The sequence below is a fragment of the Mastomys coucha genome, unplaced genomic scaffold (genome assembly GCF_008632895.1).
Source record: "Mastomys coucha isolate ucsf_1 unplaced genomic scaffold, UCSF_Mcou_1 pScaffold15, whole genome shotgun sequence".
NCBI classification, from domain to species: Eukaryota; Metazoa; Chordata; class Mammalia; order Rodentia; family Muridae; genus Mastomys; species Mastomys coucha.
In genome coordinates, this window is record NW_022196897.1 from 16062613 (window position 1) to 16079141 (window position 16529).

Below are 16529 nucleotides of genomic sequence, written 5' to 3' on the forward strand. Positions count from 1 at the left end.
ACAAAAATATCACCGTGAGTTTCCCTGATGAGGACTTTGCATGCTTGTGTCCTGAACTGCTGGGGTTGGATGAATGAAATGAAGTATGTCACTACCTGCTTCTCTGCCTTTTTCCCATCCTAATCTAAAAATAGCAGGGAAGTGCAGGATGCCAGGGAAGGGCTTGGAGACTGGGCAGGCTGCAATGGCCAGAGAGAAGGGGGTACGTACGGGGGTGTGTACACAGGAGCCTCGGTGGCTACTGCCCCTGCTGAAGGTCAGGGTCACGGGTGGTATAGAGGGCATGCAAGGTGAACCTGGCCACTCAGCTCTGGGTCCTTGGTGGTCTTTGGACAAATCCTCAGGACTGAGGTTAAGGGTGACCCTTACACAACACATTTGTTGACATCCACCAAATGGCTAGTGGGTGGGGGAGCTTCATGGAATTGGAAATCAACATCTTAGCCAGGCTGTGTTCGGGAGACAGCACAGCACTAGGCCGGTGCTGCTCTCAGTTCTTAGGTGCAGGGGCTCTTAACAATGGCGCTTGTCTCCAAATGTTAGGGAACAGGAGATGAAGGCTCATCAGCACCTTGCTGGGAAAAGAGGGCGATTCCCTAAGCCATTGCCACTGGTTTTTTATATGGCCCCTCACCCAACCTAGTGCATCTGCGCCCCCCTTCCCACTCCCCCGCATTAATTTGGTTAGAGGTCAAAACTCTGAGCATCCAGGGTTGGACATGCATTTGAAGACACTGTTCCTCTCTAATCTACTTCAGTCCCCGGCGTCCAGGTACAGGTCTCCCTCATCCTCACATTCTCTCTTTCTCTCCTCGCGCCCTTCCCTGCCTGCCCCTCTCCAGGTATTGCCCACCAACCCCGAGGAGAGCTGGCAGGTGTACAGCTCTGCCCAGGACAGTGAGGGCAGGTGTATCTGCACGGTGGTCGCCCCCCAGCAGACCATGTGTTCACGAGATGCCCGCACAAAACAGCTGAGGCAGCTACTGGAGAAGGTGAGCCCGTGCAGGGGATATGTATGAGCTTGCACATGCAGAGTGTGGTATGGCAGCCTGAGCCTTGGTCAGCCTGCAGGGCCCACCCCAGGCCTTCCCTGGCATGGCCTCTGCTCTAAATATTTGTGAATGAATGAATGGGCAGATGACTGCATGGCTAGGAGAATGGAGAAGGGGCAAGGGTGGCCGGTGGGGAGATGAGTACACCTGCTTCCTGGGCTCTGAGGGCTCTAGAGAGCTTGTTGGGAAAGCCAGAAGCATGGCTCTCCTTCGTCACATGCCATTTCTCCTCTGAGCAATGCTCCGGGTCTGGTCCAAAGGCTCCGCAATGCTGCCAGGGAAATGGTGGGCTCCAGGTCCCTGGCATGCAGGCTTTCCATGGGGATGTCTCTGTCCCGCCCGTTGAGTTGCTTTCACCATGGATGCTCCTAGTGGCTGCTTCCTAACGTGAGGGCAGCGATGTTTCTATGCACACATTCTGAGTCTTGTCTCACTTCATTGTCACAAGACCTAAGCAGAGTTGGTGGCACTGGTCACTCCTCAGATTGATGTTCCCAGGCCACACAGCTGGCTGGAAAGGGAGATAGTCCAAGCCATTGCACCTATATCTTCCTGTTTGGGTTCTGTTTCTTGCTGAGAATACCTATAGGCTGCCCCCAGGGACCCCAGATTCTGCAGCTGGCCTCACTATTACAGGTCCTTGGGGTGCTACCATGGGGAGAAGGGAAAATGAGGGGCTTTTCTGTCCTGCCCACCCCCCTAGCCCAAGAAAAGATGCCTCCAGGCCATGAGCCCTTCCTACCCAGAGGCAGTGGGTCACGCGTCTCTCTCTCTCTCTCTCTCTCTCTCTCTCACACACACACACACACACACACACACACACACACACACACACCAGAAAGCTGGGGCTTCCCCTACTGATTGGCTTTGGACTTTTCAAGCCCTCGACTGTGTGAGGTCTGCAGGGTGAGGCGTCCTCTGTAACTTGAAGAGAAGCCCTGGGAACAGAAATCACCTTTGCAAAGGCTGAATGGCTTTAGAGAGCAGCTCCACCCCTGCTGGGACCTGGCCTTCCCAGCTGGAGCTGACTTTAGAGGCCAGCTGACCCCTGCCGGGACCTGGCCTCCCCTGCTGGAGCGGGGCTACAGCTGGACTCCCACCACCTCTGGCAGACTCAGCTGTTGAGGCAGGAAGCAGCCTGGGCAATGGGATGACTCCCAGGTTGTTGCCAGTCCCTGTGTGGAAGAGACCTGGGTACCTGTGAGGCTGGCTCCCCCGAAAGGGGTGGAGTGTGTGTTGGTGTCTTGGCTGGTTTTGTCACCTTTAGCCACCAGAGTAAATCGCTTGAAAAAGAGTTCAAGTAAAATATATTTAACAGATCCTGCGGACATTTATTTACACCAAACTAGACAGGAGCCTAATTGAGCCTTTAATTATTCAGAACTGTAGCAAAGGGGCGGGGCTTGGGGTACTGAGGCCCAAGCCAAGGGACCCTGGGAGAAGGGCAAAGCTGGAAAATGGTTCCGGAAAGCTCTAGGGGCCCCTGAGAATGAGGCCGCACGGCTTTCCTCTCTGCCTATGCAGGCCACAGTTTTGCTGCTTAAAAATTTAAAGCCCCATTTCACGCCGCGCAGACTCTATTTTGGGAGGGCCTGCGCACTGGCTGGAGAGAGGCCCTTCATTTACTGTGCCTGCCAGCATTGATGAGCCAAGCCTGCTCTGCCATTTGTGCTCTAAGGCTGGGCCTGCTCAACACGCCTCCTTTCTTTTCTACTTTGCTTTTTCCCTGCCTGTGGGGCGGGGCCAAGCCCAGTACCTGCCATCTTGGACAACAGCAGAGAAGGCTCTGGATTCCTTGGGCCCCTTTGCACACTGGGACTAGTTGTGCATTGCCACCATCGGGCTTCCAGTTAGATCCACTTGGTTGCATGCAGGTCAAGCCCCAGGCCCTGAAGTCTCCAGTTTGGTCCAACCTAAATCCTTGCTGGGGATTGTGTTGGCATGCTTGAGCTCCTCCAGGGTCTGATGGCAGAGGAGGGGATGAGGCTAGCACCAGGATGTAACTGTATCCTCTGAAGAACACAGGATCTGGGTCTGAGGGCTGAGGCTCTGTAGTGCCAGACCTTGAGCTGGCTGTGTGATGAGGCCAAGTTTCTTAACTTGTGAGCTGGCATATCTGCGTTGGCACGTGGGACTCAGAACGGCTCACCTCGCCCTGCCCCACAGGGTTTTATGAAGACCAGATGAGATAAATAACATTGCTGGCTCGGGCCAGTGCTTACATGAGCAATAAACATTAGCAATTAGTCATTCCCAGGTGGGGGGCAGGTGTGCGGCTGCTGTGCCTATGTCCCCTCCCCCACTTCATGGCACCTGCTGCCACAGTGGCTAAGACTAGCCCATGACCTTGTGACCTTGAACATGCTGGTTGGCTTCTGGAGACACTGCTAGAAGCAGGAGTGTGTGGAAGTGGGTATCCCCAGAGGGTTAAAATATGAATGTCACCCATGTTCTGTTATGGAAGACTTAGCTGGATGGTTGGCCAGAATGTGGGATCAGACTTTGGTTTATCTTAAAGCAACCAAGCTGTTTAACATCTGTAAGGTTTTTGTTTTTGTTTTTAATGTTAAGGCTAATCTTTACATTTGAAAATTCACTAAAAGCATTGGTCCCTGGTAGGAAGGACAAAAATCTCCCAGCCACACAGTCTTGTGTTGGACTGAGCCCCTCCCCACACTAAACCCTGCCCACTGTTTGACTTGCTGACTTTTGAGCTCTGTTCTTGTCAGTGCAAGTCTCCAAGGAAGAGACTAGGGAGAGGCTCTGGCTGGAGATGGCCAGGCAGGCTGCACAGGTCTCCTGCACTGGCTGTCCTACTTCCGGCTTCAGGGGTGGATGAGGCCCCCACCTTCACCTTCCAAAGTGCCAATGAGGTGGTATTGTTTCCAAGTCATTTAGTGTCCTTTGAGTTCATCCCAGAAGACTCCTTGGGGGCAGTGGCATTTGGGTTGGACCTCGAAAGGTAGACAACAGCAAATGACCTCTTTTCCCACAAAAAGCACTGCAGCCATTCAGAGGGGGATCAAGTGGCCAGAGAGGCCAGCCAGCAAGAGCAGCTCGATCCGAGCATCTAAGAAAAAGGAACAGAGCCTCAGTGAGCCCCTCGCAAGGTTGTTCTATACACGGAAATGTGAAAGTGAACGCTGCTTTCGGGTCCTAAAATCCCATCTGGTTTTAAGTACCGAGGTGGGCGATATCTTCCCTTGGCCAGTGAGAAGGCGTCTAGTCTCTCTTCCCATTTTACTCCACTTACTGGTCTGAAGGATTTGTAGTGGGAGATGGGAACCCTCTCTGCACTGTTCTGACCACTGTGCAGTGAAGCCACGCCCCTATCCCAAAGACTTTGTTCCTAGGAGGGGGATCTTTTTCAAATCCAAAAAGGAAAAAAAAAAAAAAAAAAGCAGCAAGAAGACCTGCCATTCAGGAAACACCTTTCTTGCTAGTAATTGGATTAGATTCTGAGAAAATGACCCAACCCACTGCGGCATCCTCAGCGCCTTGGCGTCCCCGCCCCCCTCGCCCCTGGTGAGCATACATTCTCACATAAGCCATAGCCAGTTTCCTGAAAATGAAATGTGCTGGCAGGTGGCCGCACCAAAACTGTTTTTCTTTGACGCTCTTTGGAATGGTGCTGAATAATAGAGCCCCATCTTGAGGCTACACTCCATTCAACAATGCCCGTAAGGATGTAAAACAGCGATCCTTCATTTGCTGGGTGATTGATTCCTGACTCTGCGTTCTGAAAGTGCGTGTTTGCCGAGCAGTCATCTGCCTATGATATTGTGGGGGTGATGGATGGTGTGTGCGGTGGGGGAAAGGCTCGGCACAGAGCCTGGAGCAGCTCTCTACCCTTTCCTTCCACACGTATAACACCAACGCTGTCAGCAAGGACACTCCAGGAGACTGGCGGGGAGGGAATTTACACCCAGGGCAGGCTTGGCATCGCTCTGGGTTCATCTCTTGCTTTGTGCACTTGCCTAACGCTGCCAGTCACTCCCGACATAGAGTGGAAACAGGCCCCACCCGTAAATGTAGAGTGAAATGGCCTGCAGCCCAGTGTCTGGAGCTCCTTCTCTGATCTGTCTGTGTACCCTACTGTCAGAGTTCTCCTGGAAGAGGGTGGGGGAACATTTACCCAGCCAATTGCAGTGTTTAGAGAGTTCTTGGTCCTGAAGGTCTGATGCTGGTGATTAACTGGTAAATCACACTTGGACCACTCGTGCCTCGGGGTGATGCTGTGGGAAAGGTCAGCCTGGCTGATGAGCAGAGGAGACTGGCTGACATCTGCTGCAGCTCTTGCCTTGAACCTGTTACCCTCTTGACAGGTGCAAAACATGTCTCAATCCATAGAAGTCTTGGACAGGAGGACTCAGAGAGACCTGCAGTACGTGGAGAAGATGGAGAACCAGATGAAAGGCCTGGAGACCAAGTTCAAGCAGGTGGAGGAGAGCCATAAGCAGCATCTGGCCAGGCAGTTCAAGGTATGCGGGCCCTCCGGGGTTCTTTTCCTCTTCCTCCCTCCTCTCTCTTTCCTTTTCTGCCTCCCTCCCCTCCTCCCTCTTCCTTCTCTCCCCCTCCCTACTTCCTCCTCCTCCAAGTCAGAGGACTTTCTTTTCCCTTCCTGCTTCCCTTTCCCCACAGAGGTAGTGCTCAGGGGCCTGGGGAGCACCGCAAGGATTGTCCTCTGCCTTGCAAAGCTGTGCCACTCTGAGAGTAGAGAGGCCACCCACTCTGGCCACTGAAGCGAGTAGGGCTTGGTCAGCCCCTTCGTCACACCCTGGCCCCTCTCTCCTTCCTCATCAGTCAGTAGGAAACAGGGGTCCCCAGCCCCCCGCTCCCCTAGCCGAGGCATATTAGCTGGGCAGGGTATCATTAGAGGCCCTTGGCATTCCACAGCTGCTGCAGGTAAATCACATTAGCCAAGGATTAGCTTAATTGATTAGAGCCATTTCTGGGCCCTGATCACTCAGGGCAGTTTTTCACTTCTGACCTAATTTAGCTGTGACAAGGCACACTGTAGATGCAGCTTCGTTAAGTGTTCTGCATCTCCATGTGACCCTGGCTGTTAAAAGCTCACTTCCTTTGACCTGAAATTATATATACATATGTACAAGTATGTATATATACACGACTCTCCACTAGCACTGGGCTGGGAATTATCTGCCGCCTTAATTAAGGTGTTCATGCATGTTAATTAGGAATCAGGCTCAGATGTAAATGAACAGGTCAAATTACTCGCTGCTTGGCTGGAAACTGCAGAGCGCATCTGCGACCTCCCTTTCTCTCAGGCTAATGTTATCCTTTGATGCACTCCCTACGTGAAGCAGGAACTGATCCTCCTTTTAAAAGCCATACATTAGGTAGGAAAAATGGCAAGCTAATGAAGTTATAAATCTGCATTATAAATAAAATAATAGCAGGCGGATCCCACTGAGGCAAAATAAGCCTCAATTCTTGTCCCAGGCTGATTTGGACCTTACAGACCAAAAAAATTGTTTCTGTCCTGGCTGGCCAGCATCTTTCCTCCTGTGCTCAGCAGACTGTGAAGACAGAAGTGTCTTCCATGACATGAGGTAGCTCCCCTTGGAGAGTCATCCACAGAGCACCCTCTGAGATCCAAAGTTGGGGTCTCTGAGACTCTGGGGGACAGCAATAGTCACTGCATGTCATATCTCAGCAGAAACCATGAGGGAGTCCCATGACCATCTGAGTAACTTGTTTTACTATGATTAAAATGTGATTTTTCTTAAGTGACCATGCAAATATATGTCTTTTAATGGCTGTTTGAGGCAGGCTAGTGAGCTAGCTTTTCAACGGTGTTTCATTTTCTTGCTTGCAGGGCTAACTTAAAGAGTTTTTTCAATGCGCCAGTGACTGAAGAAGCAGTCCCCCATGTAACCATGAGAGAGCCAGAGAGCTTTTTGCACCATGCATTTTTACGATTCTTTTCCAGTCCTTAGCGCCATTTCACTAAGGAACCTTGAATCCAGCCAGGATCCTCCTTTTGCATGCGACTCTAGATGCATCCCATGAATAGTTTGAACCCTTGTCAATGCACTTTTTGAAAAAGAAAGAAAAAAAAACAAACCACAAACTTTGTGTATGTGACCTAAAGCATGTAACTTTAAGATGCTGCATTCTCAACTGACAAATAAAGGCCTTTCCCAAATATTGTGGTGTTCTGAGGACTGTTTAATACGCTCTCCTGACTCACTGGGACCCGATAACTGACGGATTGCTAAAAACGGGAGTGTGCACACCTTCCCTCTCGTAGGGAGAAGCCAGGCCAAGGCAGGGTATTTCAAGTTTTTGCATGCATCGCACTGAACCAGCTTATTTTAACCTTGCAGGCAATAAAAGCGAAAATGGATGAACTTAGGCCTTTGATTCCTGTGTTGGAAGAGTACAAGGCCGATGCCAAATTGGTATTGCAGTTTAAGGAGGAGGTCCAGAATCTGACGTCAGTGCTTAACGAACTGCAAGAGGAAATTGGCGCCTATGACTACGATGAACTTCAGAGCAGAGTGTCCAATCTTGAAGAAAGGCTCCGTGCATGCATGCAAAAACTAGGTAGGCCCAGCACCCTGCCGGTGTGGCACTGTCTGGCCCGACTCTGCCACACACGCAGGTGTAGGGAGCGATGCTGAAGCCACAGTGCCCACCTGGCCTCAGCAGGTGATGGCTGCATCAGGGCTTCTGGGTAAGGCCACCCAGAGAGAGCAGCAAGAAGTGCAGGCAACACTCACCCCAGGGCATCACCCATTTGCAAGCCCCTTGCCAGGGCCAGTTCTAGACCCCACTGAATCTAATTTGGAAAAAAATATGATATTAGATGCCACATGCTGTTGGGTGGGTGCACACATGTGTGCACAGGTATGAGTGTGCATGTGTGTGGTCCATGCATGTGTTTTTAGAATAGATTTAAAGGGCTGGAAACACATCTCCAACCACGTTAAGAAGAGAACCAATAAGACACCTTGAGACAGTGCATTAAGTTTAGTTGGAATTAAAAAGGGGGTACAGTTTCAGGTTATGTATGGGCAGAGCAAGTGGGGGCCATCTGTCAGAGGCCTGGGTGGAGCAAGGTGGTTTGCCTCCCTCTCAGACTCATGTTCCCTGACAGTCCTGAGGTGGGGGTCTCTGGGTTCTGATTATCTGGTGGCTTTGGCCATGCTGCATGGGTGGATGATCAGAGTCATTTTTAAATTGCACATATTGCGTCCTGATACCAGTGTCAACATTCCCCCATAGAGCCTGACCAACTCATTTGTTTTTCTAGCATGTACGTATGAGGGTGACTTTGCCTCCAGAAAGGTTTTTGGGGACTCTGTGTGATGCTCTGACTCAGTCCCTCCTTCATCCACCCCTTACAAATTTAAAATATCCCAAAGAACAAACAACCTTTCAAAAGCCTTGGCATGGACCAAATAAATGGCTCTACTGCAGAGTAAACACAAGGACCTGGGTTCAGGGCCCAGGACTCGTGTACAGAGAACTCTAGAGCCAGGAAGGAGAGACAGGTGGATCTTAGGGCTCGCTGGCCAGCCAGAGGGGCTCACTTGAGAAGTAATATGGTGAGAGACCCTGTCATGGTGGCTGGCTCCTGAGAAATGACGCTTAAGGTTGTCTTCTGGCCTCCATAGGAGCTTGTACATACATGTGTGCACCCGCACAGACCAACACACAAGCACAGATCCTTGGTGTTAGATGACAAATGAGAATATTCACTAGACAAGTAGTTGCATGACTTCCAGGTGATTCTCAATGGTTGTTCGTAGCTGGTCCTCAGCAAAAGTGTAAAGTTTGGGGCTCACAGGCCTGATGAGTTGGGAAACTGTGCTGGACACTGGGGACTAATTGTTTTGAAGAGACACTTGGCAGGGCCACCAAGGAATCATGTCCCATGTATATTCTTACTTCTGTGTCTCATGAAACTTGTGACCCATTTTGGCGGGAGCTATAGCGTCATCAGCCGGTGTATGGGTCTGAGTGGGAGCTTCCTTGGCCTACTCAGGCTTTCTAGGAGTGCCTAGACTGTGGTGCTGATGAACAGACTATGGGTCCCCTCCAGTCTTCCCTTGCCTTTCTACCATGGCCTTTCTCCAAGCCTTCCCAGCCAAGCACTTAGATGTCTCTGAAGAGCCCAGAGGCTGGGTTTGCAGTTTATTCTCCCAAAATGCTGTTTCCCCTCTAGGTGACCAGGCTGGGTGTCATACCTCAAAGAAACCAAGAGAATCCAGATGGAGACCATGGTGGGACATTACCAAAGCCACCAAGCTAGTGGGCCTTTGGGAGAGGGGGGCAGCGCACACAACTCTCCAGGTTATCCTGGGCAAGCCAGACTTCCCATCTGTCCACAGCCTATCTTTAGCACTCTCGTGAATTTACCTTATGGCTAGGATCTTGGGGCTTTCACGTGGCTGCCCTTGGGCTGTTAAGATGTGTCATTTGGGAATGAAGAGAGAGTAATAAAGCCCTGGGATGCACCAGCATGGTCACCCAAGGGGCTTCAGTAATCACACACTTGAAGAGAAGCAGCATCTGGGGGTCGGGTAGTGAGCTCTGAACACCCAGTCTGGGCAGCTTTAAGGTGTCAATCTATAAAATAGCGAAAGTAGCAAGAATCACTCAATTCCCAGGTCCTTACCGCCATCTCCCATTGCAGTGTCAACTGATTTGCAGTACAAAAGTACAGAGAATCCTTGGGCCCTAGGGTCACTATGAGAATGTGTAGATGTTGGGCATGTCACCAGCTCTGAACTACCTGGCTCTGAAGAGCTGGGGCTGTGATAGATCAGTAAGTGGGTGGGTGGGAGGTGGGGAGAAGAAATAACAGGAAGGATAAAGGGACAGAGAGAGGCAGAGCTGATGGTAGATGCACAGACAGGTAGAGGATTGGTCAATGGCTGGGTAGAGAAGCAGCTGATAGAAATAGATGGCAGATGGTTGACTGATAGGTCTATAGACGGGTTTAGCATCTGTCCCAGGCCTTCGTTCAGCCCAGGAACATAAGGACTAATACCCTATGGATGCTTAATTCAATCTTTGCTTTAGCCTTGCTGAGAGGCATCATCCCCAGCCTCCCTAGCAGCCTACTAACAGGATGGCAATACTGAAGATGCAGCCTCTGGCTGTGGGCAGCACTCACTGCTGGCCCAGTGGGTGGACCTCTACACGTGTGGAAGCTCAGTCGTTGATGTTAGTACTTGAGTCCTCAGGCCCCGGTCTCCTTGGTGTGTCTGTCTTAGTAGATGCTTGGTTACATTCACCGAGAGGGAGGGAGGTAAAGGCTCCTTGCATCTCTCAAAGTCTCTGATTGGAACTGTCCTGGTTGCTTCTTAACTTCAAATCAGTTGGTGAAAATTCCTTCATATATGCAGAAGTCACAGTTCAAGGACCAGAGTTACAGTTGCTCCTGGTTCCTTGATGGGGTGGCATGCTTTAAGTGGCCCAGCCAGGTCCTGGAATTTGAAACATCTTCCTTCTGGACTGAGCTTAGGCCTAACATATCTTGGGTCTTTTCTGGGCAAGTCTTGACCACAGGCAGGAGAGAGGCAGGGCTACCCAGAACCCTGGTGGGTGCTAAGAGGATGCTGCAAGGTCAGACCCCAACAGCTGACCTGGGTAAGATCAGAACCTGGGCCTCAGCACAGGCTGCTCAGTGCAGCCGCTTCCCAGACTTAGGCCACACCGGTAGTGCAGGCTTTCTTGGTCACTGTTGCCATGAAGGACTAGCTGGCTTAAATGACTTCCCTGGCATACTATCCTGGCACTGATGCCAAGGGCTCCCTGGTGGGATTTTTTTTTCTTTCTGCAGGTGGATTGGAAGACCCCAGAGAGCTAAAGCCAACCCAAGGGAAAAGAGTGGTTTTTACTCTACTGAAAATATGTCTTAGTAAAGCTTGTGGCTTCTATTTAGGAGCTGCCTGCCGGCCAGGCGAGCTGTCTCCCCAGCATCCATGCCTAGGATTCTAATTGCAGGTTCCTGCTCTGGTCAGGTACCCTGGCTACCATCCTGTGCTGCGCTGTGAGTTCCTATATGCTCTTCAAGGGAAACCAAAAGATACCTTCCTAACACTTGAGATACCAGAGTCAACAGGCAGAGGCTAGCCTCCACTAGTAGGAGCAGTGGACACAGTGGCCCACAGAGCTCTGTGATAACTCCCAGATGGGAGGGCAGGAAGGGAAGGACGACTCTAAGACAATGCTCACAGGCCCGCTGTAGGCTGTGGATCCATACCTGGGCCTGGGTTGGGGCTCTCTCACCTGTAACTCGGGCTTTGTTCCCAGCCTGCAGACTTCTTTCTACATGGTTCTTCTCTAGTTTCAAGGCTAAATGCTGAGAGTGAAGGCCAAGGCCTGTTTGAGGACACAGACCTTCTCACCCAGCCTCCCAAATATGCTTATCCTGACCCAAGCTTTGAGATGGTCCAGGCTGCCCTCAGCCTGGCATCTTCCCAGGAAGTACACAAGGCATATGGCTTATTTAGCTTCCAACTTGGCTAGGCATTTCCATCCCAATACCCTCCCACCTGGGCTCCATCCTTCCAGCAGGCCTCTTCCACTATGACCCACCACCACCACCATTCCCCCATGTCCCATCTATCCTTAGTATGTGACTGGAGAGGGACACTTTCTAGAACTGAGAGTGCCAAGATACTGCCAAGCCTCTGCCATGGACTCCTTTAGATTCTGACAGTTCGAGAGGTCTTGGCACAACTAGTGTGGACAGGGAACCAAAAATAACTCCCTGACTCAAGGAGAGCAGGCAGCCTCTAGCCCCATGGGCCCTGGGAACTGTGCCTGCCCCAGCAGCTTAGAGAGCAGGAGACACAGCAGCCCCACCTCCCTGCCCTCCTCAGCATTGAAGCATTGGAAGGCTGACTTCTCAGTGACTGTGCACAGAGAGGATGGCTGGGTGTGGCTGGCAGGCTGGACCTGCTGGGTGTCCTTCCTGTAGAACTCAGACATGGACCTCTGTCACTTCTGAGGTAGTGAAAGGAAAAGTTCGGATGGGTGGAGTGTGGTAGGATTGTTCAAGGCTGCAAGCAAAGTCCTGTTTCCTGCACACTTCCATCTGAATCCATGGTGGAATGGCTGAACAATCCGGACTTGTTCTGAAATGCCTATGTTGTGCACCTGTGCTTTCCTGGGGGCGCTGCTGGTAACCAAGATCAACATGGGTAACACAAAAGGTGGGCTTCACTCCTCCTGAGCACAGCACTTGTCAGGTTGTGGACTGATGTACTCAGGAGGCTCTTCTGAGAACTAAGTCATTCGTTTGTTTTAAAGGAGGGTGAGTGGAAGAGACTTCTTACCTGTTGGCAACCCCGGGAAATGTGGGGTCTAGCTAAGGTGACGGAGATAGATGAGATAAAGACATCTTTAGAGCATGTGTCTGGGCCCAGCCCTAGAAGCTGGGTGGGAAGGTGAGCCACTGCTCTAGAGTGGGAATAGAGTAAGCCCAGCCATGGAGGCGGGGAAGACTAGGACCAGGGCTAGGCATCCAAGCTGAGGTGGGCATCCTCCTGACACTTCTGCCATGTCCAAGAAACACTTCTGCACAGGAAGACGTCAGGTTTCTTCAGAAGAATGTCCAACCAGGAAGGGACCTTCAAGTGGATTTGGGAATGATCTAGAGTGAGTTGGCATCTCAGAAAATCTAGTGTGTGGCTAAGTCACGTGTTGACTACAAGCACAGCATGCCCTTGGGCGGTAAAGATGCCTCCCACAGGGATCTCCAGCCATGACAACTGTGCATACTGATTCCTTTGAACCTTAACCTCCAGGCAGCTCATAGATCATGTGATGGACAGGAGACTTTCTATGAGAAATTACAGGGATCAGGGCTGTGTAGATGATGGGTCTGGATAGCAGAATGGGGTCTGGGAAGAGGACTTGGGGAGAGGTTGCCTTCTGTTGGCTTCTTTCAGATCCCACCCATTTTAGAGGGAGCCTCTGTCTCCTTGGCAACCCAAGACCCACCTGATAAATCAACAGGAACAAAGAAGAAAAACTGGGAGTGAGGGTTAGAGTCCAGCCTGGGCACATGGCTTTCCCTGCCCAGCCTCTACAGGTAGCACATAATGAACTCACTCGAACTTCAGAAGGCATAGAGGTGTGCAAGTGGATGGGTGCAAGTGTGTGTGTGTGTGTGTGTGTGTGTATGTGTGTGTATGTGTGTATGTATGTATTATGTTTGTGTGTGTGCTTGTGTTTGTGTATGTGTTTGTGTTTCTGTGTGTGTATGCTTTTGTGTGTGTGTGTGTGTGTATGCTTGTGTTTGCCTGTGTGTGTATGTGTGTGTGTATGCTTGTGTTTGGGTGTGTGTGTGTGCTTGTTTGTGTGTGTGTGTGTGTGTGTGTGTGTGTGTGTGTGAAGTTGGTCATGGCACTCATGGAAAGGAAATTTTTCCACAGACCCATCAGGATCCTCATTTCCAGCTGCTGTCGACATTGATCAACCTTAGCCCCTCCCCATGCCCTTCTTTTTCCTTTCCCTTCCCTTGGTATCTCCTCCAAGCCCAGGGCTTGGGCAGGGCAGGGCAGTGTGAACAGAGGCCAAGTGGGCATGCTCTGTGCTCAGCAACGTACCGTTTAGACCCTTGTGCTCAAGACCTCCATGAAACCCTGAAGCCTCGGTAGAAAGTATTGGTGTGGACAAATGTGGCACTCCCTCTCCCAGTCTGGTCAGGGGTACCAGGGCTGGGGAATTGGTGGTTTTTAATCCTATTGAGCCTCCTGATGTCCAGAGTCCCCTCTCTGCTGGCTCATAGGTCAAGCCAAGCTGTTGTTCTTTCCAGCCTTGTGCAATGCCACTATGAAGATGCCCACCCTCCTGTGGGCTTAGGAGATGGTGCTGAGTGTGGGAGCAGTGTAAGCTGCACCCTCCCTGGGGCCCGGCCTGCCCTGATCACTGTAGGATTATCTCTGCTTCCCTGTGGTCTCAGGTTAAGCCTCTCACAATCCTGCCTAAGCAACTGGATCTTCTCTGAACTTTGCAGACTGTGTGTGTGTATGCTAATATGATCCTTGAGGGTCCTATAGACAGGGAGGTGGGGGTCAAGCCTGACCTCATGGAAAGAGAAAGAGTAGTCCTACACATCATGCTCAAGCTGGGGGTTCATAGGGTGTCAGGAGAGTTGCAGACTAAGGCAGGGATGCTGATCATAGCCTCAGTACCTCCTGAATGACCAAGCTGTAGCTCTGAGCTTATCTCTGGCCATCTGAGATAGGAGGCATGCAGAGGTCACACTCAAGATCTCACAGAGTATGATGCTCCAATCCCAGCCCTCTTGAGAGCATGGAAAGCTCACACACACACACACACACACACACACACACACACACACAGTAGGACACCAACAAGCCTCCACACGCCTCCACCAGGGAGCTGGTTCCAAGACAGACACATGCACAGGAAAGATGCTCCCATAGTGTGGGGTGCTGTTGTGGGCTGCTAGGATTGTCATTCTGTTTGGGGAGGTGAGTCCTGCCTGGGTCCAGGATTCTAAGTTCCCACCATGCTGACTAAGTGCTTTCTTCCAGCAGCCAGAGACTACTGAGCTCTTTTGCTCTGTTTCCTAGAGAAGACTGAGGCTTGCTGAGGCTAGCCCTCACTGGTTATTAGGCTGTCCTGGCCTTTTGCTTACAGAGTCATGAGGTCTCAGAGGGCAGCCACTCACGGCTATACCCTGCTGAGGCTACCCTCAGTTGCTCTCTCTAGAGGAGGGGGTGGCTCTTCTTGGGCCATCAGTGGGACCTGTGTAAGTGACATCTTGAGCTGCTGGGCTTCAGATCTGGAGGGGAAGAGGAAGAAGCACCCAGCCTCCGAGCCTAGCTGTGCCATTGGGGGAGGGGGCCAAGGCTCTCCGTTGCCTATTGGCCCTCACCTGTGTGCACTCTGTTCCAGCCTGCGGGAAGCTGACAGGCATAAGTGACCCGGTGACTGTCAAGACCTCTGGCTCAAGGTTTGGGTCCTGGATGACAGACCCGCTGGCCCCAGAAGGTGATAACCGGGTAAGTGTCCCCAAAGCTCTTAAGGGACTTAAAAGGCCTGGTGTCTGTCCCTCACCCTAGTGTCAGCCATGTTTACCTCCCAGACAGACAACTCCGGGGGAGGTAAACTAGATAGAACCAGAGTCTCCCAAGGGCTTCTTCTTCTAAGGAGAGCTGGTGGAGGCCCCCATGCTGACAGTGGGATGGGGAGGCTGTCCATTTGAGCTCGGTGGTGGCAGTGAGGGGCATAGCAGCGGCTCTGCCCAGGGGCTGAGCAGGTGCCCAGGCATCTACAGTGCTGACCGCTTCGGGCGGTTCCCGTCACAGCTTCTGCTTCAGGGATGGAATCTATTAGGCCTTTCTTGTTTTAACGACAGCTGATTTGTACTCATTTGCCATTCCTTTCATGGCTGATAGAAGCTTTGTGTTCCCTTTTGATTCTGAGAAGAGGCTGGGTTCCTTTTTCCTGGGTGTTTCCCCTGTGGGCAAACCTCAGAAAAGAAAAATGAGCCAGCTGCCCTTTTTTTTTTTCCTATTTGTCCTTCCTTGGAACTGGACTGTGGTCTCAGCCCTTTTAGGAACTAGTGGGGAGTCAGAGGCTGGGAGGCCCCTTGGATGGAGGAGGCCTTAAGGAGCAGTCAGGGTCTCTAGGAAACTCCAACAGAGATGGAAGAGAAGCTGTGCTTCTGTGAATCCCTTGATGCCATTCAGTGCTAATCACTGCAGCCTCCTGGGGTCCGGTGCTTCTCCCAAATGCTCTTCTCATCAGAGGTTGGCAGTAGAGTGGACAACCCTCCCTGGATGCTGTGCCTCCCTGGGCCCAGAGGAAGCAGCCTGAAATCCAAGATACTCTAAGCCTTCTCGGACTCCCCATGGCAGGCAGAGCAAGGCTAGGCAGAACAGATAACAGGAGGCGACTGGGAGTGGGCAAAAGACCTGCTAGGCATGGCTTTATAGACCAGTGCCACCAAGGGCCCAGCTCCTCCCCATGACAGACAGGTTGGGAGGGCTGGCTGGGCTACCCAGAAGATACAGTAGAGTCTGGGCCATGTGGGCATAAGCTGTTCTCACACTGTTTTCTGGATCATGGTGGTAATATAGTTTCTCAGCCTTCTAGTTTATTTTCTGTTGCTTGTGATAAAACACTTGGACAGAAAGCAACCTAGGAAGGAATGGTTGGTTTTTGTGTCATATTAATCACTGGGGGAAGTAAGAGTAAGAACTCAAGCAGGAACCCGAAGGTAAACTTGTTTGCTATTCCTCTAAGCATCACCTCTGACTAAGGAACTCACTGAGCAAGAAATTACAGCAGGAACCACAGAGGAGCTAACGATGGCTTATGCTTTAGCTAGCTTTCTAACATAGCTCAAGACCACTGCACAGGGGATAGTGCCACCCACAGTGGGATGAGCCTTCCTGTTTGTCAAGGCAATCAAGACAGTCCCTTCCAGGCATGCCCATAGATCAGCCTAATAAAGAG

At 51.4% G+C, this 16529-nt stretch overlaps 1 protein-coding gene across 4 annotated transcripts in view; it reads left to right on the forward strand.

Annotated features, from left to right (window-relative positions):
* Window positions 1-16529, forward strand: part of Olfm1 (olfactomedin 1) — a 37573-nt gene that overhangs the window by 14483 nt on the left and 6561 nt on the right. For 2 of the 4 annotated variants that reach the window (XM_031369510.1, XM_031369509.1), the window contains exons 2-5: window positions 843-992; window positions 5378-5533; window positions 7403-7622; window positions 14964-15070. In XM_031369510.1, coding sequence (XP_031225370.1) covers window positions 843-992; window positions 5378-5533; window positions 7403-7622; window positions 14964-15070 — 633 coding nt within the window. Of the gene's footprint in view, window positions 1-842; window positions 993-5377; window positions 5534-6891; window positions 7222-7402; window positions 7623-14963; window positions 15071-16529 lie in introns of those variants that run through there. The other 2 variants (XM_031369513.1, XM_031369511.1) reach the window with 1 other exon arrangement.